Source organism: Struthio camelus, chromosome 6 (assembly GCF_040807025.1).
Source record: "Struthio camelus isolate bStrCam1 chromosome 6, bStrCam1.hap1, whole genome shotgun sequence".
Taxonomy (NCBI): Eukaryota; Metazoa; Chordata; class Aves; order Struthioniformes; family Struthionidae; genus Struthio; species Struthio camelus.
This window is the reverse complement of record NC_090947.1, coordinates 35,217,109-35,233,978: the sequence shown is the minus strand read 5'-3', so window position 1 is coordinate 35,233,978 and position 16,870 is coordinate 35,217,109. Positions and strand designations below refer to the sequence as shown.

General features: G+C 47.4%; 1 protein-coding gene across 3 annotated transcripts in view; it reads left to right on the top strand.

The window, feature by feature from the left end:
• The window catches only part of SLC12A8 (solute carrier family 12 member 8), a 67,289-nt gene that overhangs the window by 1,984 nt on the left and 48,435 nt on the right, over positions 1-16,870 (top strand). For 2 of the 3 annotated variants that reach the window (XM_068949118.1, XM_068949116.1), the window contains exons 1-5: positions 2,102-2,186; positions 6,049-6,274; positions 6,437-6,583; positions 9,849-10,040; positions 13,646-13,877. In XM_068949118.1, the coding sequence (XP_068805219.1) occupies positions 6,164-6,274; positions 6,437-6,583; positions 9,849-10,040; positions 13,646-13,877 (682 nt within the window). In that variant the 5' untranslated portion in view covers positions 2,102-2,186; positions 6,049-6,163. Of the gene's footprint in view, positions 1-2,101; positions 2,187-6,048; positions 6,275-6,436; positions 6,584-9,848; positions 10,041-13,645; positions 13,878-16,870 lie in introns of those variants that run through there. The other variant, XM_068949117.1, reaches the window with a different exon arrangement.

Here is a 16,870-nt window from a genome sequence, read left to right as displayed (position 1 = left end):
AGCAGCTGAAGAAGACCACGGTGAGGAATGTGATGAGTAACACCCATTCTAGCAACAGTCAGTCCTGCCTACATCTCAAGTGCTGAGTCAGGCCTGTGGACATTTTAAATATAATCTTTTCTTGCTGATTAACCTATGCTCTGCTGCTTTCCCTAGTTCTGGGGGCTGCTTGCTCCAGTCATATCTTTGGCATCCCCTTATTTTTCCCTTATCTTTTAGTCTTACATAACCTCTTGTCACCTCCTTGACTTTATCCCAAGTCCACCTCTGGATTCCTTGCCCTGGCCACCCAGTGACACAATATGGCCTCTCAAAAGTCCAATCAAATCACAATGCAAGATGTGCAATATTCAGGCCTGCCAGATTTAAGGTGTTTCATCTGTCAATCCATGGGAAAAACGTAACTGGAGAGAAAAGATTCTTGCTGTCCGCTGGAACTTGCAGCCTTTACTAGCCCTGAAAGGACCCAAGCGTGGGACTTTGATGCTCTTACAAAACAATCTTAACCTATAGTTGCATTTTCCTCATTTTCTCCCAGTAGAACAAAAGTACTTGGCATAGTAAGTGGAAGGAGAGAATTTTTTCAGGCCTTTTTAAAAACGTTCTTAAATGGTTTGAGTTTTCCTGTAACAGGACATAGACCTTGCAGTGGTACGGTAGACTGCTCGTTGAGGATGAACTGCATAAATTCACTGATGGCTCAGCCAACTGTGAGTCACGCAGCCATCCCAAATTTGTGCTGGGGGAATTTATACCATTCCACATCATCACATATTTGTTATGAGTAATGTAAGTTAGAACGTCTTCTATCGCATTCAGGTTACCTCTTATTTTCAAAGCCCTTTCTTTAAAAAAAAAAATAAACCACTTTGCCCGTGATTGGGACTTGTTGACTACACTTGGAAAAAATGACAGTGCAAGTCAGGCTACATTTTTGCTAATGTGCTAAGTATGAAAAATCAGCATGCTCATCAGAAATGCGCACAGTTCTGCTAAGTGAATAATGTGGATTTGATTCTGTTGCCAGTAAGGAAAATGTTGAAAATTGCCATGGCTTCAAATAGGAGCAGGCTGAGACCAACACTGAGCAATTTGAAAGTGCTTCTTAATATCAGTGCTAGGTGATTTAGCTTTTAAGTGTGGTCCTTGAAAATACCTTTTGTTGCACTTCAGTAATTAGTTTCCAGCGTATTCAGCAGTGGGGGATGAAAGTGGTGACTGCCTCAAGAAACTTCTTTAGCTCTTGCTGAGAGTGTGCATATGTATGTCCAGGCGTAAGTGCCTGCAGGCAAGCCACAGGACTCAGTCACTGTGAATTAGTGATTCTTCACCAATTTTACAACAAATTGAACATCCTTACTTCAGATGTTGCACTGGTGCACAAGACCAGAGAATCAGGCCAAACCTGTTTCCTGGCAGCTGTAAAGACTGTCCTCTTTAAAGGGAACCGAGGAGACCTTCAGAAATATTCCAAGAATGGGATATCTCCGAGAGAAATCTGCTGATTTTCTCTGTCAGGCTTCATCCTCCTTTGAGAAGAGTTGTCTCCTGTCTGTGAACGCTTGCTCTCCCGCTTCTGCCGCTCGCTCAGTCTTTGCTGCTTTGTCCAAGCGAAGAGTTAAGGCTTGTTTGGGCTTTGTCTCTGTGGGGCGCTCCGGAGAATTAAAGTGAGTTAGTGAGATTAGGTTGAACCCTGATATCAATACTTTACTCAAAATCAAAGCAGCCCTAACTCGTTTCAGCCTACTTCAGTCTGCAAGTTAACTGAGTCAGTGAACGCTGCTTCACCTCTGAAGAAGAGTGCCTAATTTAGATTGAATGCTGTTCAAGTCGAAGCTATTCAAAAGTCATGTCTGTAATTGAGGCGGAGCGGGGTCACCTGGGAGCGCTGAACAAGGAAGTTCACCGGCACAGGTGACACCGAGCAGCTGCGGGTTGGGTTTTTTTGTTTTGTTTGTTTGTTTGTTTTCCGCCCTTCCCCCCGAGTCAGACTCCGAGGAGCTCGGGCTCGGTGCAGGCTGCTGCTAACGCCACAACTCCCGTGCAGGGACCCGACCCGACCCGACCCGACCGTCCCCTCGGCGGCGCGGCGGGGTGCCGCTGCCCGCCCACGTGGCAGCCGGCCCGGGGCCAGCGCGGCCGGGGCGGCGCCCGGCACCGGCGGCGGCGGCGGCAGCGCGGAGCAGGTGAGAGCGGCGGCGGCGGCGGCGGCGGCTCCGGGCGCCCCGCTGCGCCCTGCGCGGACGGCGCCTGCGGAAGCTCGCTCAGAGCGGGAAGGGGGGGACAAGAAACGGGGAGGAAAAAGGAAAACAAGCACAACATCAAAAAGAACAGCCGGGTGCGGAGCGCGGGGCAGCGCCGCGCTCGGCCTCAGCCTGGCGTGCGCTGCAGGGATGTTTGCAGCGCGTCCGTGTTTCTTTCCTTTTCGGTAGAGCAGTTGTCCTGACTCTCACTGGGAAGGAGCAACGCGGTGGCCTTGAGCTGGGTCAAGCCCTCCTGCGTGTGGCGTTACCCTCCTTGCGCTGGCGGCTACTTTATTTTCCTTTAATTCTTATCTTGCTCAGGGTTCCCTAAATTAGGTGTTTTTAAGAAGTTGACCAGGAGAGGAGGTTAGGGGATTTATTAAAAACAAAGTGCTGCAAGCTGCTGGGTATCTTGACGGAGCAAGGCTTGGAAGTTCCTCCTGGGTCAGGGACGGAGGCCTTCTGAGGCCGTGGGACCACACGCAGTTGTGTTTGGAAAGGCGTTAACCTCTCGTCTTTAAATCAGCCATCTGCTGAGTAGCTCCGAGCGGTGCCGTTTGGCTCAGAAATGTCTTTAATGTGACTATTAATAAAATATTGTTCCTTTGAAAAGATGTAAAGGCCACAGATATTTCATCTGCAGGCATAAGCTTTTGTAATTAAGTATAAAAGTCTCGCAATAAAGGCGACGAGCTTTTGTAACGTCTTTCCTAAAACTGTGAGGAGGTGTTCTAGCGCTCTTGTGCTCTTCTTAATGCTGAACGCTGCAGAAAGAGTAAAACAGCCATTCTTGTTTAATTTGTAGACTGGCTGGTGTCTTTGGCAGAAACTTTAGGAAAAGTAGTATCAATTAGGTTTTGAATTAGATCCTTTTTTATATTAAAGGAAAATAATTACTGTTTGGTTTTCTTGGCAGACTAGTCCGTATAGTGCACACAGCTTCCGCTCAGTGAGTGACCTAGATGAATGATAATACCACCACAAAATATTTGTGTGTTTTGCAGTAGCTTAGAAACCGCACTGTGCTATTAGTGTGCTACATATAATGAGAGAGAGGCTCCTGCCCTAAAGAATTTCCAAGTTTAGCCCCTGACCTTGCAAAAATATGTGCACATATTTGCATACTATGAATAATTACTGCAGCTTTGTCAGAGCTGTTCAAGTACAAAGTTTGTCCTGGAATGTTTGTTTAGCTTCTATCTCTGCCTTTTGTGCCACGTCCTATGTGAAATGTTTACTTCAATGACTTTGTGGGGCTAAATGGACACATGCATTTGTGATTTATGTAAAGAATTGCAGAAGTTCTTGTAGCAACACGAGTGGGAGCGTGTTAAGCAGAAAGAGCAGCAGGAGCTCTGTGCCACGCAGTCAGGAGGGCTACAGAGGAGGGAGCTGCATAGAAGAGGGGAGAGGGGATTTAACATTGAGAAAAAGGAAAGAAATTGCAGGATGTGGGGTTTTAAAAAACCAGGAGGGTAACATTTCCTACAAGATCAGCTTCAGGCCTGAAGAAATCCATGAACGGAGCCCTTCTCTCTGCGTTTTAGAAATTTCAGATTCATCATACTGGTGCATCAGACTTCCCTGTACTGTTGTACACGGGATATGCTGGATGAACGACTTCTGGCCATCCCAACTTGCTGCAAAGCATAGGGCCAGCTAGCTCTGGGCTCTGTATTGGAGTATTTTAGAGGAGGCAGGGATTGCAGGGCTGCAGCCTGACTTTTTTTTTTTTTTTTTTTTAACATGCAGCTGGAGCTGCTGTGAAAACATGAGTTTGCATGATGACAGCGAATCATTTAGTGAGTAAAATCTCTTGCTAGGAAGAGCTACACTGGGGAATCTTAGGAGAATATTTCTATTCAGTTGTAATCTTGTTTCATGTTGTGTGTTTTCTTCTCTTCCTTTTTTATTACTATGCCTATTTGCATAAAAACATTAGCTTTGTTTCTTAAGAGTTCATCTGCTCCTGCTGCCTTTGCCCTGCTTGAAGCCCCAATCTCTCCATAACAGCAGCCATTTGTGATATTGTAAAGGATTATTTGCTTCAAAAAGAGGGGAGCAAGCAGCAGGGAATCAATGAACTCTTATTGGCTTTGGTGCTGCTTAACAGGCCACATGCAAAGGGCTAAGGAAAACCTCCTGTGCTGTCCATTGTACCGGGTTCAGCAGGAAACCACCTACTGCCGAAACACCGTGGTGGAGCAGTGGCAGTTTTGGTTATTTACTATTTTATATTTTAAACTAAAAGTAGAGTAACAGAGGCCAGGTGGTAGAAGTGCTAATCGGGCTACTGGGGATTTAGACCCTGATGCAGAAAACCTGGGTGACCCAAGGTAGTTTTCATTCTGTTTCTTTTTGTCTCTGTCCTTGTGAAATAGGAAAAACACATTTCCTTGTCTGTCTTGTCTCTTTAGCTTGTAAGCTTGAGGAGTCGGCGATTCCCACGCTGTGTTTATCGTAAGTTGGGTCTCTGGTCTCAGGTGAGGAGTCCAGCCTCAAGTACAATACAAATCAAGAACTGTGTGATCGTAGCTGGTTCTTCTTGTAAGCACGTGAGCTAAACCAGCCAAGACGCTAAGCCAACCCTAGGAGAGCCAAAGAACCAGATAAACTGCTCTCTCTGAGTGCGTTGTCTTAGTGTCCTGCTCTTACTTATCTCTGGCTGCAGCCCTTTCAGTTTTCTAGGTACAGTGCAGCTGTGTTGAGAAACAGCCAGAAAGGCTCTGTTTGCTATTTGGCCTGGGCAACTGGTTGATGGCCATCACAAGATCATTTGGGGAAAGTTAGACTCGCTGCCAGCTGGAAGAAGATGTATAAAAGCAACTCCCCACAGTCAGAGGGAGAGCTTCGTATAAGAAACAAGCCCAACAAGGAGAGGAACTAGCAGTTTCAAGGTAGAGAAATGCTTGTGCTAGATTTCCCCTTCTGTAAGGATGTTTCAAGCTATCCTTGAAGTAAAGCCAGGCACTACTCTTTTAGAACAGGCATGATGTTTAATTAAGCCTGATCCACTGCTGGAGTCTGCTCTGTGGCAGGTACAAATTTGAAGTCAGGCTACTGCAGACAAGAAAATGTGCCGTGTCTGTCCGTGTGTAGGTGTAACCATGAGGAAGGACGTCTGTATGTCACTGCAAAGTATGTGGCTGGTTCACTGGAAACAGCTGCTTAATGCTCAGTGGCAGTGAAAAAGGTGAAGAGGAGAGCATGGGAATGCAGTGCGTAAATCTGTGGTGAACGCCTTGAACTGCTCCAATTCCATCTCTGTATCATACAGAAGAGGTACAGAGAGAGGTGACAAGGGTGCCTGTTAGGGGGGACATTGAACAGGACTCTAAGATGCAACTGAGGGGATATGATCAGGGCTGTGAGATGATTAGTGGTTCTGAGAAGGTGAAGAGGAAGTCAGTACTCCATATTTCTCATGTCACAGGTTTTGACAGCATGAAATTAAATTGCTGGGCGCCAGATTTAAAATCAATGAAAGGAAATACTTTTCCCAGACAGCATATAATGAAGCTCTGGAGCTAGTGCTGCAGGATGCTGGGGGCGCCAGGAGTATGAATAGATGCAGAAAAGCACATCTAGAACCATTAAACATAGGGCTGATGATATGGTCCCTGCCTTAGGCAGGCTCCGAGAGGGTGCTAAGGGGGTATTGCTGACTGCTCTGTTCCTGCACCGTGTGGTTGTGCGTCTGCTACTAGTCGCTGTCGGCTAGCTAAGCCTTTTATGTAGATAACAGCCTTGTGCTTTGCAGACTAAGAAAGCAATGGGAGTGCCTTCTGTCCTTCTTTCACGGTAGATGCAATAAAACCATGAGTTCTCTACAACGGAGAATCCAGCACCGCAGGATTTTAATGAAGGAAAAGAGCTGACCGTTCTGCTGCTGTGACCAGCCTTGTCCTATCGTTAGCGTTATGGCTGTACACTGGACAGGCAGAGGTAGCACGAAGGACACGATGCTCAGCCTGAACGGTATGCGGAGCGAGGGATATGTGCAAGATCTGTTCCATGAAGAAGCACAGCAGGTACGTTGGGGGGCTGGTTCCTCCTGCAGCCCACGTTTCCACCCGTGGTTGTCTCAGGAGCCCCCCCTGTTCACCTTGCAGTAGTTGTGATTGCCAGTTGCATCACTTCTGCAGCCTGCTAAGGAAACGAGAGATAAAACAAAGGGCTTTGCTTTCTTCTAGGTGCCTCAGACACAGACGAAGCCTTGGTGGAAGATCCAGTTGTTTGTATGGGAGCCAGTGCTTTTTGGGACGTGGGATGGGGTCTTCACATCCTGCATGATAAACATTTTTGGAGTGGTTCTTTTTCTGAGGACTGGATGGCTTGTGGTGAGTGAGTGCTGATTTGGTTGAACGTGTGAATTAGGTGGTTGGTAATTTCCTCTTCACCTCCTCATCTCTCCTCTCCGTCCCCACCCAAGCATTTTCGATTCTGCACTTTTCATTCTAGGAAGTGACTTGGTTAAATCCTCTGGTATTTCTTTTTAGCATTTCAGGACGTTGCACTAAAATGGAAGGCTAAAATGGTCTTTGTAACTGCTTTCCTAATTTAGCCTTCAGAAAGACAAAAAAAAATCCACCAAAAACTGAAACCCACCAACCTAGCAAATAAATAGGGACGCCCTTGTGTCGTACTGTTGTGTCAAAATACTGCTTTTCAGGTAAAATAGTTACACCTGTTCTGCTGTCCTCCAAACACCACTGACATTGGCCTGTTTCATACATGTTAGTTTGAACTGGCGTCTCTGCTGTCTTGAATGGAGAGCCCTCAATCATGTGAAATTGTCCTTGCCACCAAAAGGACTTCCACCTGTGGATCCAGGACAGTATCTCAGCCTGGAAAAGTGTCTCTGCTGTATTGCAGTATAGGACTCTTCATGACGCAATACCTTGTACAGTCCCTTAAAAATTCCCCTTAGGAAAAGGAAAACTTCTTCAGGGAATGGTGGAATTTGAGCTTCGAGCAGCGTTCATGTCACAAGCGCAAGTTTGTGCCACAGGCACAGGAGACATCTTCCTGGTCCTTTGAGAAGAAATTTGTGCTGTACGTTTGAAATCAATTTACTGAAGGCAAGGAAATTAGAAGGAATATTTGGACCCACGCTGAAGCAAGCTCCCCAGAGAAGAGTGAATCCATGGCACAACGAAGATGAAATGGGGCTGCTCCTGAGTTTGCAGCAGGATGCAAACTGGAGCACAGTGTCCAGCCCAATTCCCTGGTGGATGCAGATCAGTGTGCTAAGTGCCCCCTTGCCTCGTGTGGCACTCGCTTTGCCTTTGCTAGTGGAAACTTGGCTTGTGAATTTTGGGGGGAACTGCTGTCTGTTTTTGTGAAGGAGTCAGAGTGATTTTTTCCTAGCTCCCTTTTCTTCTTGGTCCTGTTTCTTCCATGTCTCCTTTGAAAGTTACTGCTGGAGCAAACACAAATAAAAATTAAGTAAGTAAATAAAAGAAAAATGAAGCAGCTGGAAGCTAGCGTAAAAGGGAAGGGAGGAGATGTCAAGGTTGGCAGAGAGTTCACATGGCAGAGGACTGTCATATGTTGATCCAGTTGCAGAGTTGGGCTTTTGCTGTTGATTTCCAGGGCAGGGCTTGGTTAAGCTTGCAATCCCAGGGGACGCTGATCTTACAGGAATGTTGAGCGACTATTTTAATGCTACGCTAACCACTCGCACTCGATTGTAACACCTTCCAGCACACATGCATAAATAAGTATCAGCATTTAATCTGGGCTTTTTCCTCCCACTTTCTCTGCGCGCTATTGTTGTGAACTCAGCCTTCCTCCTTCCGGTGATCTGTAAAAATGAGTTAGGGTTCTTCTGGTTTTACTGTTAACCCTTTCTTCTGTGGGAACCATTGGATTGCCTGTTAACTGGCTATGGCGATAGCCCAGTACCTCTGACAGTTTATGGAAAAGCCCAAGGCTATGTGGAAGCGTTTCTTTTCGTTTTTTTTTTCCTTCCCCCTCTCTCACTGAAGCGTGTCGTTCTTATTAACTCCTTTAACCTAAAGGTAAGCAACTGAAGAAAAAGAGCAATTGTCCTGTTGAAAAGGAGTGTCAGGTTCTAGCGGGACTGTGTGGTGTTGACCCAGTCAGCAGCTGCGTTTATAACAAACCTTGGCCCCGTTCCCTGCTGACCAGATAAAGCCCCTGTCAGAGACAGCGGGATACTGAACCAAAATAGGATTTTATGATGATAGCAACTTCCTGGATATGTTTCTGTTGTTTCACAAAAAGGAGGAAAAAAAAAATATCTGGGACTTCAACCAGCCCCAGTGCTGGAGAAGCAGCCTTTTAGTGCTGATAAAAAACAAACTTGTATCAAGGCTAGCCTGACCTCAGAAACGAGCACTACTGGAGCGGGAAGAGAAGGAGCAAGGTTAGAAGTGGATGATGTGGACGTGGCCTGTAATATGAGTAAAGGCACAGGAAAGGAAGCCAAGCGTTAATGGTGCCCTGGGCACTGGGGGAGATTTCGGATAATACTGTTGGAATCGCTCTGCACTGGACTAAGCAGTATGTCAGCGGGAGAAGATGGACTGGAGCACGAGGAAAGATTTTTGGCCCTGGAAGATGAATTGCAGCCATGTGAGAGAGGACTGGAAGGTGCTGGTGACAGAAGCGCTTGTTTGCTTCTGGAGGTACTAATCAGCCTCCTCTTTAATTTTTGGAAGGCGCGATTCCATTGAAGTTAGAAAAGCCAACCGCAAATGGCAAACAACCCAAAAGGATGCAGGTGATGCCGGCCCTTACAGGTGCAAACGAGGACCTGCACCTGGTTTTGCTCAGACCCTCTGCCCTTCACCCTGCAATGAGTGTCCTTGGGTACCGCACACCCTCCTCTGGCGCTTCCTCTGCTCCACATCAGGAAATTTTTCCAGCAGGGCCAAATCCTCTGAAGAAAACTACGTAAGAGTAAATTGAGAGCCAGAGCCACCTGCTACTTTGCCTATTGTGTGCAGATAACACCCAGCGTGCAATGGTTTGAGTGCATTATCTTCCACACAGTGTTTCCTTTTGGGTTTTGTTCTTTGTTATCTCATTTTTTTTGGAGGGTTAGATCTTTTAAAGGTGAATGTTCTGAAAATTTGTAATGCTGGTTTAATGCTTAAAAAAAAAAGTCAGCTGTCACAAACCCCAAATGTTTAATTTTTGAAACTCCTTTTTATTTTGAGAAGTATTTTATATTTCATTCTAACTGTTAGTGAAACATGCAAACAGAGGGTGGTCCCCTCCCCATAGCAGTCGAATCATTCAGTTTGATTTTTTTTTTTTTTTAACTATAGGACAAAAATAGCGATTCATGCAGGAACCCAGTGACAAAGAACCTTGTCATGTAAAGATCTGTCGGGCCACAGAACAAGACAGGTCTTCCTCAGACAGGTTAATCGGAAACGTAAATTTGGCAATCAGTTATGTTAATTATACAAAGTAGGGTGGGTGTGCACGCATGTGTGAGCTTTCTCTTTTTCCCTTTTACTCTGTAATGACTCCAGATTCGTTGATCACTAGTAACTAGAAGTATTTTTTTTTTCTTTTGTCCTGAGTAATCTTCCTTGTGTGTGTTGATCTTGTTTTGTTTTTCCATTACAGGGGAACACTGGAATTTTAATGGGCATGTTTCTGGTGTCCTTTGTCATCTTGGTTGCCCTGGTAACAGTCTTATCTGGAATTGGGGTCTGTGAGAGGTGCAGCATCGGAAGTGGAGGAGTCTACTCCATGGTTTCTACTGTCCTGGGAGGTCAAGTAGGGGGGACCATTGGCCTCCTTTATATTTTTGGCCAGGTAAAAAAGAAAAAAGAAGAAAAGTCATACAAACGTTAAGAAACATTGCATTACGCGTATTAGTCTTGTGCTCTCCTGCTCCAGGAAATAACGCTTCAACACGATGGATTGCGTGAGAGAGCACCGGGCCGCGTACAGCTTGGTGCCTCCCGGTAGGAGCAGGCCTGTGCATGGCAACATGCCACACTGCAGGGGCCAAAAGGGTGGGGGACCTGGGTGTCTGAACAAGCCAACTGTGCAAGTAGTGCTTCCTGATCCCAAATTACCCCTGTTGGCAAGAGGGGAAGGCCAGTGTGACCACCTAAAGCAAATACATCAGCCCACAGCTGCTCCATGTGTTGGCGTTGCAACACTTGCCATGCGCTTGGAGAGGTGGTGAGGTGCTTGGACCAGACGCTCCTGAGCTGCTTCTCCTCAGGAGCTAGAGTGAGCAGAAGTGGAGCTCACGTGGAAGAGGAGAGCTGGGCAAGATAAGGGCTGTGGCTAATTGACTTGTCGAGATCAGAGAGTTACAGCTCTGTGTTTTCTGAAAGGCCCGGAGGAGCTGTGCTGGGGAAGCACTGAAATGCGCATGTAGTAAACATGAAGAATGGAAAGTAATCTCTTAAATCTGTAGTGACTTAAGCCCCCTCCCCCCATAAAGATATTATGAACAGTATAAAATGCAGTGAGCGGGGAAGAATTTTTATTGAGGTTTGTTTTTTAAATGGCTGGCTTGCAGCAATCTCTGAAAACCCTTAAGAGCACACAAACCCAAAATAATCCCCTCTTCTCCCTTCTCTCCAGATTAAAAGCAAGTGTCCATAAAATACAAATTGAATGCAGTTACAAGCCAAGATATGGAAAAGGGCCACACATGAGAATTCTTCCTGTAATATTTTCCACTCCAGCTCTCTGGTCGGACCCTGTCTGGGAAAGCAATCAGGTTGCAGCCTGTCCTGAGGGTCATAAAAGCTGGGCTCCAGCAGCCCAAGCACTTACCTAGGAATTCGATGTAGTTTGGGGGGCTGTGGGGTGGGAAATTGCCAGCTCGCTTAGAAATGCTTTGCCTGCTTCCAAAAGCTGATGCATTTCCCTTCTCTTCGGCTATGCTCAGAAGACTTTTTCTGCCCACGTGCTTCATACCAGCTATAGCCTGCTCCCTTGCTGCAAGCTAGATACAGAGCACTTAGCCAGTAGCCGAATGAGCCCGGCCAGAAATAGGTGAAATCCTGCTCTGACTGGGGAAAGTAGGGAATAAATAGCCCTGTAGGTACTGAAGCCTTGTGTGATGAGAGATTGCTCACTGCCTTGATGCTAATGGAGGGACAGGCTGGCACTCGCATGGCCAAGCCGTGCTGGAAAACCCAATTAGTTTCTCTGTGCAGGTATTTCTGGCTGGTTTTGCTTTCCTCATGTGATGCTCCAGAGGAGAGGCCTGATGAGATTGCCCTGAACGGCTCCACCACACGTAGAAATACTGACTCCCGCCAGGACCAACAATGTGCGTTTAGTTGCCGCAACTCTAAGCGCAAGCCTGGAGTTTGCAGCCTCCTTGTCCAGAGCAGTTCGCAGTAAGAATTATTTGTGCAAGTGAAGATTTTCCAGGGTCCAGCCCTAAAATCGCTTTGTTCTAAAAGCACAGATAGAGGCAGCACTTATCTGGGTGTTGAAAATCAATTATGTTCTTCAGCCAGCAAAGTCTGTGGCTTACAAAGGCTCTTAAGAGACTAATTTCTACAAATGTTCAGCCTAGAAATTCAATTCTGATTTCAAGAAAAGTAGTTCAAAATATTAAAAAGAAGCCCTTTCCGCAGTGCCTGTGTGAGGTGATTGCCGTTGCTGCGTGAAGCGTAGCAGCGCCTTTGTAGGCACCCGACTCCTTCGTTCTCCTGGCTCAGCACGTGGTTTATCAAAGGAAAGCCTTCAAGGACATTTGTAGTGCTGAGACTATCAGAGACTCTCCCTCTCTCTGCTCTCCTCAGAGTGTCCTTCTAACAAGGGGAAGTGACACATTTCAAACCTTGTCGTGAAAGTAAAGCAATCTTATTCAACTCCTTCAAAAAATAGCATTAGTCAGATACGAAGAATTGGGAGTGACGTGATGCTTCTTTCTCTCTGCAGGGCTTTTTCTGTGAGAGATGCAAAAACTGCATTTTGTTTTAGTACGTTTATTAGAGTAAGATTCTGGGTTTTTTTTTTTTTTTCTCCTTAAAATCTCAAGTGCAGTTTTGGTGAGAGTCCCGCAGAGGTGCTGTGCTGCCTCTGGGGCTCGTCCACAGCTAGTTTAAGAAAAGGTCCGTTTTCAGAGCGAAGCGCTGTTGCGTTGTACGTTCAGCCAGTGGTGGCGTAGGCTGCGCTAGAGGCAAGTGAACAAGAGTAAATCCACTTCTTGCTTGGGGACCCCTGCTCTGTGGACGGGGATAGCTGGGTTCTCAAACAGCTTCTGGTTGTGTTGTGGCAGAAAACAGCAGTCCACAAATCTGAGCGTAAAACCGGCTGTGACTGAACTTCGTTCCGGCTTTGCGACGCAGCTTCTATCTGCCGCGGCATCTCGTTGGGAAACGGCTGCTGGTGTTGCCTAAGCGAGAAGACCGGCCCGACTGGTCCGGAGGGGCTGGAAGCGGCGCAGACGGCTGAAGGCGCTTTGCTTGCCCGAGGGAGACGGCTCGTCTAACCGCTAGAGGGGGAGCGGGAACTGCAGCCTGTGGCCCTGAGGCTGCGTGTTTGCAGCCTGGCGTGGAGACTCGTCCCGAGCCTCTGAGGTCGTTCACGGTTCGTTTCTGCAACCGGCCCCTCGCCTTGCCTGCCCTTGCTGGGGTCTGGTGCCTGCCAATGCAGCTGCGTACCCCGACTTTGTTTAGTGGAGCGAGAGCCATGCCCTGAAAAGCGTTGTTGCTGAAACACGGGAACCTCTAGGGAGAAATGTCCTGGCGTTTAGGATTGCTTCCCTGCAGCGTGGTTTGAAGCCTGAATCTGCACAGGCTTTTCCCTGCTTTAGCAATCCCTTCCTGCAGGCTTGCAGCCATCCAGAGAAGAATGCGTATCCCACTCCGCATCAAGAAAAATAAACAGCTCTCCCAAGAGCTTCGGGGACCGGAGTTGCACGATGCGCTCTGCGCCGAAGGGCAGCCTCTGTTCCACTAACGAGACGGGGAGCCAGCAAAACATCGAACTTTACATCCAAACTAAATACTGAGTTAAAAATAAACCCTGGGAGGCGATAAAGGGGGAAGCGTACTATCATTCTTCAGACAGGTGTTTAGCTAGGACCCTGACTCTCAGAGGAACAAAAGAAAGGGAAAGCTTACAGAGGTTGACTCATCTTTTTCTTCCTTGGGTAAGCCAGTGTGGTTTATCTTGGAACATTGATTGAGGGTAAATTTTGAAGCCAGTGAAAAGCGCCTGGATCGCTAGTCCTAGAGCCCAGCCTTCTCTGTTTACCCAGGCAATACGTGCACTGGCTTCCCCACGTTGCCCAAACAAAGTACTTTATTACAGTTGTAAGGCTGAGTCCCTGTGGGCCAGGGTAAACGTAAAGATTTTGTTGTAACAGCCGTTCCTATCCGCTCACGAGTAGCCGCCCTGGTTCGCTGGCGGGGTGCTCACAGCCCTGTGTCCTTCAGTGCGTTGCAGGTGCCATGTACATCACCGGGTTTGCCGAGTCCATCGCTGATGTTGTGGGGCTGAGCAATATCTGGGCAGTAAGAGGAATTTCCCTGGCTGTCCTGCTGGGCCTGCTTGGCATCAACCTGGCGGGCGTGAAGTGGATCATCCGGCTCCAGCTCCTGCTGCTCTTCCTGCTGGCTGTTTCTACGCTGGACTTTGTCATTGGCTCCTTTACGCATCTCAATCCAGGTAAAACGTAATGCCTCTTTCATGTTGGCACATGCATCTGGCTTTAACAGGTATTAATCCTCTGGGTTTTCTCCCTGGGTGTCTCTTTGTGAAAGTACACGTCCGTACAGAGGTAGAGTTCAAAACTTCCAGATGTGGCTTCTGTACTTGAGTACCAAGTCTGTAGCGGCAACCCCTGATTTTGCAAAGAGTATTTCCAGAGCGCGACTGAAGGTACCCCGTCAATGTGGGTGTTTAACTTCATCATCTGGCTCTAAATGTGTGTATTTATTATACTTGTAGTGCATTTGAAGGTTTTCTAACAACAGAGAGCTGCCTGCATTTGTGGTTGCTATTTGTAGCCTTCTGCTGTTAACTCTGTGCCAGTGAAAATGAAGGATTATGAGGGTGCATTAAGGAGATTTTCCTACCAGAGGCCCATGACCTCACTTAAACCCTGCCTGTGTGGTGAACTGTGCAACCTGGGTTGGCTCCAGGCTTCTCAGCTGAGTAAGCAAAATTGAGTTTTGCTCTCCAAGGATGAGAGGCAAGGAGGAAAGCTTCTTCAAGGAGGAAGCCTGGGGGAAATATTGTTAGGATTTTGGAGAGCAAGGTCTCTGAAATGCAGGTGTCCCCCATTAACGCTCCCCAGCAAGTGTGATCTTTGTGGAGCCCAGTGCGATTTCAACTGTGGCCCCAAGCTGGGGCAGGCAGTCGGGGCAGAGCTGGCCACGGTCTTGTGGGCACAGCAGAGGCCCAGAGCTCCCACCTGCAGCCCCACGTTCACCTGGAGACCGGTTCCCCTCCCTCCGCCTCTCACCATATCCTCATCCCAGAGCGGGTTTTGCAGGGAAACATGTTGCAAGATGCAGTGCGTTGCAGTGGACAGAGTTCCTGAGCGCCACAGCGACTTTCAGTAATAGCAAAGTGCAATTAGCTAAGTAAACAGAAGGTGTCACCTTTTTCTTGGTTTCCCCTCTGTCCAGAAACACCTTAGGGGGAATTGCAAGAAATCGATACAGTGGCTCTAAAGGAAAGATCTTCTGTTCTGATTTGTGCATTACAGTTAAAATTCAGCTGCTGAATCAGGGGATGGGAGGTGAGTCATGTTATAGGTATTCATAGCGCAGATGGTGTGGCTGTGTTTTCGCACTGCCGTATTTTGTGCTGCAAAGGCAGTGATGTCAGGGGCAGAGGACGCACCAGCAGCTCCTCACCTCTCAGAGTGAGCTTTTCAGATGTTTTGTGGAAAGGCTACTCAGGAAAAAGGCTTTTGTATTTTATATTTAGCAGATAAAATTGCCCCCGAGTGAAACTCGAAATTCTTAGCAGGCACTTGCAACCAAGAACACAACGAGGACGGTTGTGCTCAGTGTGAAAAATGCGGTTGGCATGTTTTGCAAAGACAGCAACCGAGCTGCTCCCGACAGCTGCATTTCATAGGAAGTTGTTTGCTAAAGGAAACAGTGGGGGGTTACATTTCAGCCTTGCTCAGAGGAGATCTTTAATGTAGACCTAGAGACCTTTGTGCTGGTAGAGAGAAAATGAACGCTCAGGATGAGAGATGATGGGAGGAAAGTGAACGTGGGACCAGGAGGGGAGAATTAGAGGAATACAAGAGTCAGCAGGAAACATGCCCAAGCTGAGGTCAAAATATTCTTAGATTTCCTCTGCTGTTGAGCACTATGTCATTTTCTTCTGACAGAAAATAGAGAAAGGAAAGGAAATGAAATGGTTGAGCATCACAGATCCTGCTGTTTAGCCGTGGCTGGTTAAAGAGAAGAGGGTTTCCGGAGCGTGGAAGAATGCCAGGCCAACTGCGGCGGGATCTAAGCCCCTCAGGCCTAGAGCGACGCTGGCTGTATGCTTGGGTCTGTAGCCGTAAGGCATGTTGTAAAGAGCCGTGGTTTCTCTGCTTTTGCGAACAGCTTTTGTGCGAGAGAAAGCATTTTCAGTGCAGGCTGAGCGCTTGATGCCTCACAGAGCCCTGCGTTTCCTCAGAAGGCCTCTGCGTGGTGTGTCAGCACCAATGGTGAGCACTGGGCTTTGAGAAGTGAGCCCTGCCTGTATTTCGCAGGCTTTCTGTATGGTGCCATGGATAGGCACTTGTCTCCGGGGCAGCTGCACTCATTAGCAGACAGTTTTTTTCTGCAGGGCAGCACCAGACCCACTGCGGATGGGACATGCTCCCAGTTCAGTCATGCAATCTTTTATGGGCTGATGAGAATAGCAGGATGCCGTGCATCTGGATCCAGCATTAGGAGAAGCAATTGAAACCATGCTGATTTGGGGCCGAGAGCTGCTGGCAGGCTTAGAGAAATTAATCATCTTTGGCCTTGGACAAAACACTGCACCATCAAGGAGATCTTTCAGTCTTCCTCCTGGAGCGTGTGTAGCCAGCCTTCTGCAGTCCTCGCATGTCTGCAGTTGTTTCAGGTGTGCTTATTTGGCCACACTGGCGACCTAGGTACAAAGGGTAGCAAGCAGAGGGAGACACTAGAGGGGTAATTTTTGAGGGTGAGCCATGACTGTGAGTTGGAAAGACCTCAGTTAACATCTTGCCTTGACTGCTTACTTGTTTTATGGCATGTTTATGGAGTATTAACCTCAGGTCTCGGTTTCCTAACCTGTAAAATGGGCCTAGTGCAATCCTTCTTCCTTTTCTTATGGCTACTGTGGCAGTGTTTTCCCTCGTTTATATTTCCCAAGTGCTATGCAAATACCGAAGAACTACATATCTGCCAAGTAGCATTTATTTGGATTTAAATAATCTACAAGAATGCCTGTCCGTCTTGAAGATCTTAAACTAATGTCTTTGTGTGGTTATATTGGGTGGAGTCCCTCTGCTCTTCTCCCCCATTCCCCAAACTCACACCCAGGCACACACAAAGTCGGATATTGTCCAAGCACTCACTCCCTTCCTGTGGTTTGCCTTTATTTTTAGCTTGAGGTCGGACTGTATTTACACAAAAGGGGGGCTTCTCAGCAGGACTTCCTGGTTCTTTTTTCCTTTC